The sequence below is a fragment of the Alexandromys fortis genome, unplaced genomic scaffold (assembly GCF_014885135.2).
Source record: "Alexandromys fortis isolate MF-2015 unplaced genomic scaffold, M_Fortis_MF-2015_v1.1 scaffold_0, whole genome shotgun sequence".
In the NCBI taxonomy this organism is placed as follows: Eukaryota; Metazoa; Chordata; class Mammalia; order Rodentia; family Cricetidae; genus Alexandromys; species Alexandromys fortis.
In genome coordinates this window covers 43957076-43971162 of record NW_026067949.1, presented here as the reverse complement: position 1 = coordinate 43971162, position 14087 = coordinate 43957076, and the positions used below count along the sequence as shown (strand labels likewise).

At 45.2% G+C, this 14087-nt stretch overlaps 2 protein-coding genes across 16 annotated transcripts in view; one reads left to right on the top strand and one right to left on the bottom strand.

Moving 5' to 3' along the window:
• Art3 (ADP-ribosyltransferase 3 (inactive)) overlaps window positions 1-14087 on the bottom strand; it is a 119152-nt gene that overhangs the window by 69575 nt on the left and 35490 nt on the right. The window lies entirely within an intron of this gene.
• Cxcl10 (C-X-C motif chemokine ligand 10) lies at window positions 11106-13402 on the top strand. The gene is made up of 4 exons (XM_050149797.1): window positions 11106-11249; window positions 11765-11891; window positions 12090-12179; window positions 12572-13402. The coding sequence occupies exons 1-4, from the start codon at window positions 11189-11191 to the stop codon at window positions 12588-12590; spliced, it is 297 nt and encodes a 98-aa protein (XP_050005754.1). The 5' UTR covers window positions 11106-11188; the 3' UTR covers window positions 12591-13402.

Below are 14087 nucleotides of genomic sequence, written 5' to 3'. Positions count from 1 at the left end.
GCTTGAGCATATATGAGACCTCAAACCCTACCCCCAGAGTGACACACTTCCACCAACAAGGTCATACCTACTCCAACAAAGCCACACCTCCTAATAGTGCCACTTCCTATGAGGGCCATTTTCATTCTAACTACCACAGATGCTAAGATGATTCACAAATAAACTCTAAGACCTCTCCAAACCAACATATTCACAAATCAAGAAACTAGATACCAATAAATAAATAAATAAATAAATAGTCCAATTAAATGGGGGTACATATCTAAACCGAGAATTAAAATAGAGGAAAATCAAAAGGCTGAGAAACACTTAAATGTTCAACATTTCTTTCCAATGGTTCAACCAGACATCAATGAAATGCAATTCAAAACTACTTTGAAATTCCATCTTACACCTGTTAAAAAAATCAATAACACATATGAGAGTTCATATATGGTGAATATATGGAGCAAGGAGAACACTTCTTAATTGTTGGTGGGAGTGCAAACTTACAGTCAATGTGGAAATCAATGTGATAGTTCCTCAGGAAGATAGGAACTGATCTACCTCAAGATCCAGCTCTACCACTCTTGGAGCATATGCCTGAAGGACCCTACCACAAGGACACTTACTCAACCATGTTCACTGCTGCTCACTACAGAACAGTCAGAAACTGGAAACACCCTAGATGTCCTTCAACAGAAGGATGGATAAAGAAAGTGTGGTCCATTTACATAATGGAATATTACTCAGCTGTTAAAAAATGACATCAGCCAGGTGGTGGTGGCACATGCCTTTAATCCCAGAACTCAGGAAGCAGAGGTAAGTGGATCTCTGTGAGTTCTAGGTCAGTCTACAAGAGCAAGTTCCAGGACAGGCTCCAAAACTACAGCAAAATCCCGTCTTGAAAACAAAAACAAAACAAAACAAAAAACTACATCATAAAATTTGCAGGTAAATTGATGGAACTAGAAAAAAGTCATCCCGAGTGAGATAACCCAGACACAAAAAGATAAATATTATATGTCTTCACATATATGTGAATATTAGCCATGATAACCAAATTATAATTCATAGATCCAGAGAGGTTAGATATGGAGAAAGGGAAAACAGATTTTATGGGTGGACTGAGGATGGGTTGGGGGGAAAAGGAGAGATCAGGTGAGGGGGAGGAAGAGAGATAAGGTTGAAGGAGGGAATGCTGGCAGATATGCCTAGAATTAGAGGGCATTTGAGGGGTGGTCTAGAAACCTAATATCATGATATAGTATTTGTATTTTAATAAATAAAGTTTGTCTGAAGATGAGAGGGCAAAGCATCCATACAGGCCAGGGAGTGGTGGCACACAACTTTAATCCCAGGACTCAGGAGACAGAGGCAGATGGATCGCTGTGAGTTTGAGTCTACCCTGCACTGCACAAGACTGATCCAGAAACAGATTCAGGTGGTGGTGGCTCACACCTTTAATCCCAGTGTTTAGGAGCCACACACTTTTAATCCCAGTATCCCAGCACTAGGAAAGGGGAGACAAGACTGATATGGCTGGGCAGAGAGAGGAACATAAAGGGGAAGAGACAGGAAGTCACTGGAGAATGGAGTGTGAGGATTTGTGGAGACAGGATCTCACCCCCTTTCGCCTACAGATTTGATAGAGGTAAAAGGTCTCTAGTAGTTGACTGCCTTGCTTTTCTGATCTTCAGGTTGAACCCCAATATCTGTCTCTGGGTTTTTATTATTCACGCTACAACCCAATGCAGTGACAACTGCCTAAAGCAGATGAAGGCTATGCTAATGAAATAATATTGGGGGAAGTAGAGCACCACGTGGACATTTCTTGTCACAAAAAAGAAGCTTCCAGTACCAAGACTGGGTTACATTCAGTTGAGTTATTGGTCAAAGGGGTCCATGGAAATCCCCAAACGATGCAGGCTGTTGTCAAAACAATAGGTTGCTCTCTGCAAACTGACCGCAAGGCTCCATTCCTGAAAGTAACAGCCACACAACTCACTGAGCATGGGGTGGACAAGCCAGTGCCTACAGAGAACCTTCATCCACAGTCTAATGTCTTTGGCAGGGGAAGGTAGACTGCAGGCTACCAAAAGAAAACCTGAACACCAACCCAGTCTCAAAACCTTTGATGGAGATGCAACAGGAAGTGAACTGCAAACCACGCTAGGGCAATGGCGGCACAAAGCCTGTGGGAGTAGCCAACCAAGGTTTGATTAGACTTAAGGCTCATTTTGTGAGGTGGAACCCATACCTGATGTTGCTTGGGTGGATGTTGCCAGAGACTAGAGAGCTCAGAGACCTAGGTAGAACTAAATACTACTGGTCTTAAAAAAAAAAAAAAAAAAAAAAAAAAAAAGACTCCTAATGATATTTTGCTATACTCATAGATTGGTGTCTTGCTCAGCCATCACCAGAGAGGCTTCCTCCTGCAGCAGATGGAACCAAGTATAGAGACCCAGAACCAGACATTATGAAGAGAGTGAGACCCTGAAACACACAGCTCTAAATGGGCTGTCCTCATCAAATCCCTCTCGTCAGTGCTCAGGGAACCCCAGAAAAAGAGCCCAAGAGGATGGAGGACATCAGAACAAGACCTCTAAGTCAAGCGAGCAAAGCTCAGAGACTGAAGCACCAGGCACAGGGCAGACACGTGTCTACACCAGGTTTCAGCTGAGTATTTTATGGTACTCCTGAGTGTGTGGATGAGTGGGTCTCTGGTTCTTAGGCCTTCTCTTGGGCTATTCCTTCTGTTGGTTTGCTTTGTCCAACTTCGATGTGATTTTTTTTTATCTTATTACATTTTATTTTGTCATGTTTTGTTATATCTTAGTGTAACCTGCGTTATTCTCTCGATACAGTTTGCCTGCCATGGTACCATTTGCAAGCTGGGCAAGGGCCTGGAGATTGAAAGAACACACAAGAGACCTGGGTCATTCATGAGATCAGCTGAATGCAGTTTATTCAAGCTAGGAAAAACCTTATATCCCTAGTTGCTGCACAATGGAATCCCTCCCCCCCAGGCAGGTGGGAAATTACCAAGGTGGAATAAACAATGCCCTACAGCTAATCACCTGCAGGGTAGAGGGAGCACAGAAATAAACAGAATGTTTAGCTAGAAAATGCAACAAAATGTCTGGCCAGAAACTGTCCTCAAGATGAACCCCAGGAGCGGTGGTAGACCCGTGGGCCCTACACTTAGAAGCCTGCTCTTTTCTAATGAGAGACAGAAAGGCAGGGTATCTAGATGGGAGGGGGCGAGGAGGAACTAGGAGTAGTAGAGGGAGGGGAAACTGTGATCAGGATGTATTGTATAAGAATCTATCTTTAACAAAGAGGGGGAAACGAAAGAGATGTTTAAGTGACTATCAGCAAGGGCACATCCCGGCAGAGGATACACAACACAAGGTTTGAGGGCGGAGCCAGAGCAAGGAAGCCAGGGAAGCCAGGAGTGCATCATTGCTTTGATGTTATGGATTTATACCAACTAATTTTTTTGTTTTGTTTTGTTTTTCGAGACAGGGTTTCTCTGTAGCTTTGGTGCCTGTCCCCGAACTAGCTCTTGTAGACCAGGCTGGCCTCGAACCTCGAACTCCCAGAGATCCTCCTGCCTCTGCCTCCCAAGTGCTGGGATTAAAGGCGTGCGCCACCACCGCCCGGCCCCCAACTAATTTTTAAAACACAAACCATCAACTTCCACAACGCACTTTTCAAATTTTTCTGCTCACTGCTACCTGATCATGAGCTCTGTTCATCTGTAATCAGTGTTTGCATTATCAGCTCGGCTTCTGAAACAAGCTTCAGAAATGTCACTTCGACATTAGCGCAAAAGACTTCTTGCTGAAACAAGAACCTTCCCAGACAGCTGTCTTCTAGTTCCCTGAAGTCCCTGTGAGACGTGCACTCCTGTTGACCCTGGCCAGGCAGACTGAATGAGAGAACTGCTTATTCCCCGGAGACAGTTTAAGATTCTAGAGTCGAGATAACCAATGTCCTGACTTACAGACTCAAGTCATCGATTTTCCTTGCCAACAGAGGCAGAAGACAGAGGTGACACAGACAAGCAGGAGGACAGCAGCGTGGCTGTGAGGCTTTGGCGTTCGACTGCCTGGGATTAGACTGGAAACTTGCTCTGGAACATCAATCACTGAGCTGCTCACATCCCTAAGCTGCTCATGTATTGAGATTCCCTGTGCTGGGATTTTTCAAAACATCATAAGCCACAACCTTCCTGTTGTAGAAGGGGAGAAGGGGAGAAGGAGACAGAGACAAAGCGAGAGGGTAGGGGCTGGGAAGGGAGAGGTGGGGCAAGCAGCTCCCATCACCTGTTCTTGGCCCAGCATCCGGTTCACTCTCCTCCCATTTCAGCTGTTACATTTATTTCTTTAACCATGACCTTCCTCGCTCTCCCCTGTAGATCTCCTATGTCATCTGAAAACTCAGTGATCTAAGTCTCTGGTCCAGATTGCTAAATCAAAATACTGCCACAGCCTAATATCAAAGGTAGTGTGAGAACTTCCTAGTTCTTAAGATGCTGTGACCCAGGAAAATGGTGGCACAATTCCATTCTGGCGCGTTTCTGGTCTCACTCTGTACCCTAGAACTCATTATGTAGGACAGACTGCCTCGAATTCGTGGCAATGCCCTTGCCTTAGCATTCTGAGCTCTGGGAATAAGGATATGAACGACCACCACATGGCTAGGGTACATTTTCCTTGGCTCCTCTCTTCCAATGAGGAACCAGGAATCTAAACAAAGCCTTGTGCTTGCTGTTCCCAAGAAGAGAACTTTGTAGCTATTTTGTTATTATTAATTATTACTATTTGTTGTTTTTTGAGACATGGTCTCATGCTGAAGCTCAGGCTGTCCTAGAACTCATATGTTCACAATGGCTTCATATTCACCGTGGTCCACCTTCCTCAGCCTCCCCAGAGATACAATTACAGACACGTGTCATCTCACCCTGCATCACTGTTTACTGCATCTCTGGTGTGCACACTAGATTGTCATTTTAATAATGGCACATAAAATTCTTTAACATGAAGGTCTATGTATGTTGTCTTCACCCAAATCAAGGGCATTAAAGAACTCTGGTACCCCATCCCTTTAGCTCTTCCGAATCCAAACACTATCCTGAGTTTTGTTTCTAAATGTGTGGTAGAACGAATCATTGGATCAAAGGGATGGAAACTGAAACTAAGTTGGGTGTTTTTTTTTTTTCCTTTTGGTTTTTCAAGGCAGTTTCTCTGTGTAGCCCCGAATGTCCTGGAACTAGACCAGGCTGGCCTCGAACTCACAGAGACTCACCTACCTCTGCCTCCCCGGTGCAGGGGTTAGAGGTGTGCACCACCAGGCCTGGCTGGAAACTAAGTTCTTTAACTCTTATCGTTTTTTCAGAGTGAGCCTAGAATGGCAGCTACTAGCAAAGTAAATGTACCAAAAGACTTGAAAACTTTTGAAAGAAAAAATAAATTTTAAAAGTTATCACTTTCCTGTAGCACAAATTCTAATTGGTATTAATAATAAAAACCCAGAGTCAGATATAGGAGTAAACGCTGAAAGCAGCCAGCCACCAGTTCTTACCTCCCCTGAATCCGCAGACCACAGGGGTATCCTGTCCTTACCAATCCTCAGACTGAAGGCTCTGAGCTCCTCTCTCCACCCAGCCATAACACTCCTGTCTCCACCTCCCGAGTGCTGGGATTAAAGGTGTGAGCCACCACCAGCCCGGCTTTATTTCTATTTTTATTAGATCAATCTCAGGTAGCCCAGGGTGGTCTTGAACTCACAGAGGTAGGCCGCCTCTGCCTCCCAAGTGATGGGATTAGAGGCGTGCGCGACCGCCGCCTGGCCTCTATGGCTCACTAGTGTGGCTAGCTCAGCACTCTTCAGGCAAGCTTTCTTGGATGCAGCACAAACAAAACATCGCCACACTTTCCTTTTATTTCCATTCAAATACCTTGTGGCAGTGCCTGGAACATTAGCATAAAACTTGCTTCAGCTCAGTGCCACTAAGCGCGTTCAGGACAGTGTGCCTACAGCCACTCATGCAAGCACCCATGCCCAGACAAGATGCTGGTCGACATTTGACTTGCTGAACTTTGTCAAACGGGAAATCATGAGACGTTTGACTCAATATTATTTTAGTTGATAGTATCTTAGATTCATCTACACTTGGTACAAACAAGTTTTTTCCTGCTTGTTGACTTTATTAGAAGTATTGCTGCTACTATAAGTTATTTTTTATGGAACATCTTAAAATTATTTACTACTTATGTAGATGGCCCCCAATATACCACCTTCTAGTCATCTCTGACGTGTTACTTCTGAATTTTCTGTGTGATTTTATCATCTGCAAGATGCTGTCTTCATGACCCCCTTTGTTTAACCTTTAGGATAGGACCTGCAGTACACAGAAAGGGGTATCCTTGCTTTGTGAATTCACTGTGTGCTATTATTTATCCTGTAGGTAAACTGGCTTACCAATATAAGCCCTTTCCTATGAAGAAAGCCTACATGATTGAGGTCCTCAGTGCCAGGGCTGACTTAGCCACAGCCCGGGAACTCTGCAGAGAGGCAAACACATGCCAATAGTGGGAACCGTATCATCCAGAGGACTTCCCACCAGGAGGCAGGGAAAGCTGGGGATATGACACAGCTCAGTGGTAGAGCACCTGCCTAGCATGCCCAAGGCTCTGGTTTGGACCCCCAGCATGGTCTAAAACTGTGGTTCTCAAAGCCAGGCGGTGGTGGCACATGCCTTTAATCCCAGCACTCAGGTGGCAGAGGCAGGTGGATCTCTGAGTTCAAAACCAGACTGGTCTACATAGCGACTGCTAGGACAGTCAGGGCTACACAGAGAAATCCTGTCTTGAAAAAAAAAAAAAAAACTGTTTCTCCACCTCGCTAATGCTGTGACCCTTTAATGCAGCTCCTGTAAGTTTGATACGGTTGTAAACTATAAAGTAAGCATCAGGTATGGGTAGCCACTGTGTGACCCAGGGGGTCATGACCCACAGGCTGAGAACCACCAGAATGAGCTGCACAGAAGCTCTCTCCCAAAGGGGACTGCTATCTGTCACTCCTTTGTCAGCGCTTCCTTTGCTCAGGGCTCAGGCTGCCCTGAATGAGGAGACCACGGTGTTACAGGGACACACGTGAGCTGTCCACCCAGCAAGTGCCAAGTCAAAACTAAGATGGGGAAGCTTGGCTGACACCAAGTCAGAGCCATGTCCTGCAGCTGCACGGGGAATCCCGGCTACAAACCTCTGGCTCCTGCGCTTCTTCTAAGAGCTTTCGTTTCTCAGAAAGCCCTTTTCTCTGGGTCTGCACTCACAAGCATCCAGGGACAGGCTGTTTTATTGTGTTTCCTCTCTGGTCTGATGGCATAATTACAGGAGGAGGAGCTGAAGCAACGAAGTGGAAACTGAAACTAAGCCCTTTAATTCGCTTTTTCCAAAGTGAGTCCCGAATAGTGAATTCTAGTAAATGGACCAAAAGCCTCGAGAATTTTTGAAAGAAAAATAAATTTTAAAAGTTATCACTTTCCCTTTTATTTTTTTCTTCCATTCACATACCCCACGCAGGTCAGGTTGGCCTTCACAGCAGGTTAGCCATAGCTGTTCTTGAACCCTTTCCCATAGTTCGTGAGGTTTATGCCCTGAGCAGGTTCCCATGCAAAACAAAAGAAGGAATCTTTGTTTTGCTTCTCTTCTTGAAAGGCAGAACAGATTCCTAGTTCACATTCCCAGGCACCCTGACCCTGGAACTAGGGTGGCCTGGATCCGTACCCTCAACCAGCCATCCCGGTCATGGAAAGGCCCACACCAAAAGGGAATCAACTTTTTTTTTTCAGCATTTTTTTATTGTTTTTATTGAGCTATATATTTTCTCTCCTCCCCTTCCTCCTCTCCCCTCCCCTTCTACCCTTTCCCATGGTTCCCATGCTCCCAATTTACTCAGGAGATCTTGTCTTTTTCTATTTCCTATATAGACTAGATCCATGTATGTCTTTCTTAGGGTCCTCTTTGTTGTCTAGGTTCTCTGGGATTGTGAATTGTAGGCTGGTTTTTCTTTGCTTTATGTCTAAAAGCCACTTATGAGTGAGTACATATATTTGTCTTTCTGGGTCTGGGTTACCTCACTCAATATGATGTTTCCTAGATTCATCCATTTGCCTGCAAATTTCAAGATGCCATTATTTTTTTTTCTGCTATGTAAATATACCACATTTTCCTTATCAATTCTTTGGTAAAGGGGCATAGGTTGTTTCCAGGTTCTGGTTATGACAAACAATGCTGCTATGAACATAGCTGAGGAACATGTCCTTGTGGTACGATTGAGCGTCCTTTGGGTAAATACCCAAAAGTGGTATAGCTGGGTCTGGAGGCAGGTCAAAAAGGAATCAACTTCTAATTTGCATCTTAGGCTGGGCATGGTGGCACAGACCTTTAATCCCAGCATTGGGATGCAGAGGCAGGTGGATGGATCTCTGTCAGTTTGAGGCCAGCCTGGTCAGTGACTTCCAGGACAGCCATAACTACATAGTGAGACTCTGACTTGGAAAACCAAAACACAGCAATAATAACAACAACAAAAATAATTTGTGGCTTCATCTTTATCAGATTTGTTTGGCATAATTAGCTCTCCAAGAGCATGCTGGGGACAGGGGTGTTGGAAACCTGTGATGCTGAACTCCAGGCTCTAACAAAGGACCAGTACCCCATGCCACTCACCACCCTTCCCGACTGGCTGGTTGGTTCCTCTGTATTTGTTTTGTGGTGGCATGTCTATACTTGCATATGCTTCCCCTCCTGCCATTTAAATGCATCTTTTTTCTTTGCAGTGGGCTCTCAACATAGAACTCAGTAGGCCAGGCCAGTGTTGAATTCAGAGAGATCCACCTGCCTCCGCCTTCCAGATGCTAGGATTAAAGGTGCATTCCACCATGAATGTCCTGTAAGCACGCCTCACCTTTTTTCTGTTTTTTTCTAGACAGGGTTTCTCTGTGTAACCCTGGCTGTGCTGGTACTCACTCTGTAGACCAGGCTGGCCTCTAACACGTGGACTTGCATACCTCTGCCTCCTGAGTGCTGGGACTAAAGGTGTGTGTGATCATACAGCCTATAAGTACACCCCACTCTTAAGGATCATCTGAGGATTCAGTCTTCAAAGCATTTCTGACACAGTGAGTATATGTTCCTAGAAACTTTCACATTAGATACCTTTATTTTAGTCATTTGACGTTAACCTCATAGGTGGTTGGTTTTGTTCTTATTTTTTACAGATTTCAATACATAGGAAAAAATACATGCTTTTCCTTTAGCCACAAAAATGCTATGAATTGCATGTCATACTTGTTATATTCTTTGTCAGGATTCAGGGCAAAATGTCTGTTTTCAGTCCAGAGAACTGCTTAAAAAATACACGTGCGTACCTATCATGTGTCTGTTTATCAGGTAACACATACATGAAATGCATATAGACTATAGTAATTTTCATTTTAGCGTAAAATTCGGTATAAAATAAATCTAATTTAAACCTTTCCTAGATGTTTTAGTTCCAGAAATTCCAAACTAACCTCAAGGATGACTTCACCCCAGTGAACAGACAGAGGGGAAGGTCAGTAACCTTGACCTTGAATCTGTTCTTTGGAGATTTGCTCTTTGTACTCAAGAGTTCTAGAGCATGGGCTACACAGATCCGGGTCCTGGGTTCTTGCAGCTCATGAGTGACTTACAGATACTCAATGCTATGCAATTCTCACTAAAATATTTTCTTCTTAATGAATGACTTAGTCATCCATTTGCTATCTTCCTCGAATCTGTTTTCTCCTTTGCATCTTGCTAACTTGCGCCATAAAAAAATAAAACTGTCACCATGTATCTTTGTGACTGTTTAAAGTAACCCTGCTCAGCGCCCCTCCCATTCAGAGTCCATGCTGGAATTCTGACATGCCTGCAATGCAGTACCAGTCTGCAGAAGCAGGTGTGGAGGGACTCCCTGGGGCACCCTCTCACAGGAGCCACCCCTCATCAGGAGTCTCTTGGCCTCTGTCAACCTGTCCTCAGTCGCCTTCCTTCTGTCCTTCCAGATTCCCGCAGCTGTCTGCCTTGCTCACTTGAAGGCTTAGCTCTCTTCTAGTCTTTGGACTACATCAACCTAGGATTTAACACTCTAGAAATTTCCATCTTTCCCAAACAGCAACTCACTTCCTGTCCTGGTGAGACTTCCTTTTCTCCAGTTTGCAGATATGGGCTTCATTCTTGGCAACTGGCACCATTCTGAACCAGTACACTGATAGCCCTATCCTGGGACGAATCACTGCCTCTTCCCGGCCTGTCCCTGCATCCCTGGGACCTCTGTGAAAGCTCTCCCGTGTATTCTTCTAGGTTCTAACACGTGCCGCTGCATTTGCTGCACTGAGGAGTCATGCCTGCATCCAGTGGGTGTCACTTTCATCCTTGATCCCGCTGCCACACACTCGCTAAGAAAGCAATCAAGAAATCCACGACAGAATCAGAACTAGAGCGATGCCAGCTTTCTACCCTCCTTTCTCACTCGTGACATCACCTGCACTCGGGGCCCCACAGCTTCTGCTCTGAATGCCTGTTTAGCACACAGAAGCTCGTTAAGTTGTACAGACTTTAGATCTGGCTAATGAATAAGAAAAATCTAGTGTGTGATTTTTTATTTATTGCAAGGTTTTATAATAAAGTTTGTAAGATAAACACATTTCTCAAAAAATAAAAAGCAAAAGTAAATAATGAAAATGCAACAAAAACAAAAACTGTGCTTAGGACTTTTTACATATGAACTCAGTTTTACAAGAGGGGAAAGAAGAGATTCTAAAGCCATTTCAAACTTATCTGGCAGCACACTCCATCTCTTTTCTCAAACAGCTCATGCTCTGGAAAGTGAAACCTAACTCGCTCACTTGTTAAAAATTAAAAGGATCAGGGAGGGAAATTCCAAACTCAGAACTCACAATAAACACAAATAACCTCAATTTTGCAACAGGGAACTTCCCTTAAAGGACACTGAAGTCCTGCTGAGTCAACTCCACAGCCACCCAATCAAAAGCCAGGGAGGGAAACTCGCTGCAGATAAATACTGCACGGTAGCCCTGCACTTTGAGGCATTCACCGCAGCTGACTGACATCTGTCCCGAGCCAGCCATCCCGAAGCCTCCATTGTCAGCACCATGAACGCAAGCTCTGTCCTCATTTTCTGCCTCATCCTGCTGAGTCTGAGTGGGACACAGGGTAAGGAACAGCAGGGCTATTTAATTTCCCAGGTCAGAAAGATGGCGGGGCTCGAGTCTAAACTGTGTTTCTAAGTTTTATTGTGTGCCTAGGAAGGAAAGGAAACAGGCAGAGATTCCTCCTGCTTGCACAACTTATGCTGGTTGAAGTCAGAGAAAAATAGAATAAGAGAAAGGGAATGAAGAAGGGATGAAAGAGGGGCAGGGGAGGGAGGAGGAGGGAGGGGAGACGCAGGGAAGGGAGGGTTAAGACAGATGCCTCCTTACCTTGGCCTATTTAATAATATAATCTATACATAAGGGCGTGATTTCATCGTTAACAAGTTGCAGGCAGCTCCCTTCTTCACAGTAAGGAGCTATTTAACCATCCGGACCTGTGGTCGATGAGCTACATCTCTCCTCAGATTAATGACAGTAATGGGGACAGGTTCTGCTAATCGCTGCCTCTCCTATATTACGTGCTGGGAATCAAACAGTAAGCTAACCTTCCCTGTGTCGCTCTCCTCCTTCCTACAGGAATCCCTCTCTCAAGAACAGTCCGCTGCTTCTGCATCAAGATTGACGACCGGCCCATAAAACACAGGGCCATAGGAAAACTGGAGATTATTCCTGCAAGTCAATCCTGTCCACGCGTTGAGATCATGTGAGTCAAACCCCACCTGCTGCTAATGTCCCTTATGTAACTGCATGTTAAACACGTGATGGTAATCGGGACAGCTCAGCCAAGGCTGTGTGATAACTCTACACCTAACGGACGGGACTCGAACTCACTGTGGACCTGGATGCTGCCTCTGTTGTCGGCCTGATGCTAATCTACCTATCTCATTGCCCTTTTCTACAGTGCCACAATGAAAAGGACTGAAGAGAAGCGATGTCTGAATCCAGAATCTGAGGCCATCAAGAGTTTAGTGAAATCAGTTAGCAAAAAAAGGTGGGTTTCCTGCCGTTCTTTCAGGACATGGCAATTGTAGGAAGCGGCTTCTGCACTGGGTTTTGCTGTGGGATCTTTGCCTTAAAGTCATGTGGCCCCCATGCTCCTTTTCCCACCTCCATTTACACAACACTGAGGTATCACCTCAGGCCATAAATACCTACAGTCCAGGAGAGACAGGTAATTACTGCAACCTGTAGGCAGTTATAACCATCCACATAAAATTGCATAAAGCTGTCCGATTTTCCACATTGCCTCTCTAAAAACAACAGCCACTGTGACCCACAGTAACTGGCTAGCAGCAGGAAGTGCACCAAGCCTTTTTCTCAAGGGTCCTTGGGTTCCCAGACTGAAGTCAGTCTATTCCACAGTACACTATCTTCTTTCTGCAGGTCTAAAAGAGCTCCTTAACCAGAGAGAAGCCGATCACCACAGTGCTGTGACCGACAGACGGACGGACGGACGGCCAAGAGCCCGTCTCCATCACTTCCCTTTACACCCAGTGTGGCTAGCCTTAAAATTGTCCCTGGTTCTCCTGAAAGGTGACCAACCATGGTCACATCAGCTGCTATTCTTAGTGACATCAGGACGATGGACAGTTCATCGTCCTGAGACAGCAACTCCAGTAACGAGAGTTCCCGACTCTAAGAGTTGGTCCTGAGTTCTCACACAAACAGCTGTAATGGCTCTCCTGGCGCTGTACCATAAGCTACGCTGAGGTGCTATACTCTTAGCCTTGTGCCAAGCCCTGCCTGCTCCTCTCACCCTCCTCATCCTCCCTCCCTGTCTTAAGGTGTGTTAGGAGATCTCTTCGATTCTGAGTTACCTGGGTTCTTTGTTCTCTCAAACACAGTCACAGTAAGACTCCCACCCGCCTGCTCCTGAGGCCATGATTTATCTCACGGCTTACTGCCGTCTTCCCAAGGGGTCCTCGTAACTCAGAGTACTGACAGGAAGCTAGAATGTATGGAAATGTATGTATGTATAAATATTATTTAATGAACAACTGTTTTAGATGTATGGTTTTTATACGATTTTCATTGTATATGGAAGAACTTTTGTAACTGACTACACATATCAATGAGTCATTAGAGAAGTTTGTACAGACAAGTGGTTTTGAATGTTACATAACACAAAAGGTGTTGGTTTTCAAAATAAAAATAATGTACTGTACTGAAAATGTTGAGCCCAAAAGGTAATAAAGTATAATAGCTAATCTGAAATGCCTTGTGGTTCATCTGACTGAGAATTATTCCAGAGCTTTAGAGACTCAACGGCTTGGACAAGAAGTTGGTATGGGATGAATAGAGGCCAAACAGATCAGGAGAACTACCCCACTCCTCCTAAGTGCAGCCTCCTCAAGGCCCACCATGTAAGAGTCCTATACGACTGGCAAGGCATGGGAGAATGACATGGGCAGGGCCTGTCCTGGTTAGTTTTTATTGTCAAGTCCACACAACTGAGTTGTCTGGGAAGACGGGGTCTCCGTTGAGGGGATGTGTCAATCAGACTGGCCTGTGGCCATGTCCGCCGGTGACTGTCTTGATGATGCCGGATGTGGGCGGGCTCAGCCCACGCTGGGCAGGGTCACACTGAGCAGGTGGTCCCGGGTTGCATAAGAAAAGCTAGCTGAGCGTGAGCCAGGGGAAGCAAACCAGGACGCAAGCCAGTGAGCAGCCTCCTCCATGGTTTCTGCTCCTGCTTCCTGCCCTGGCTTCCCTTGCTGATAAGACGGTTGCCTGGAGACAACCCTTTCCTCCCTGAAGTTGCTTTTGGTCTTTAGCACAGCAGCAGAGAGGAAGCTCGAACAGACTCCTCGACATCTCCGCCAGAATACTGCACAGGCAACCCGGAGTCAATTCATTTCCTGCTAGCCCTGTGTCTTCACCTCCATCTTATAGACTTGCT

Excerpts from the sequence above, each read along its gene's own strand:
- Cxcl10 (XM_050149797.1), top strand. The coding sequence starts at position 11,189 with ATGAACGCAAGCTCTGTCCTCATTTTCTGCCTCATCCTGCTGAGTCTG. Across the intron at positions 11,250-11,764 it reads GAGTCTGAGTGGGACACAGG|GAATCCCTCTCTCAAGAACA; the intron begins GTAAGGAACAGC and ends TCCTTCCTACAG. Across the intron at positions 11,892-12,089 it reads TGTCCACGCGTTGAGATCAT|TGCCACAATGAAAAGGACTG; the intron begins GTGAGTCAAACC and ends CCTTTTCTACAG.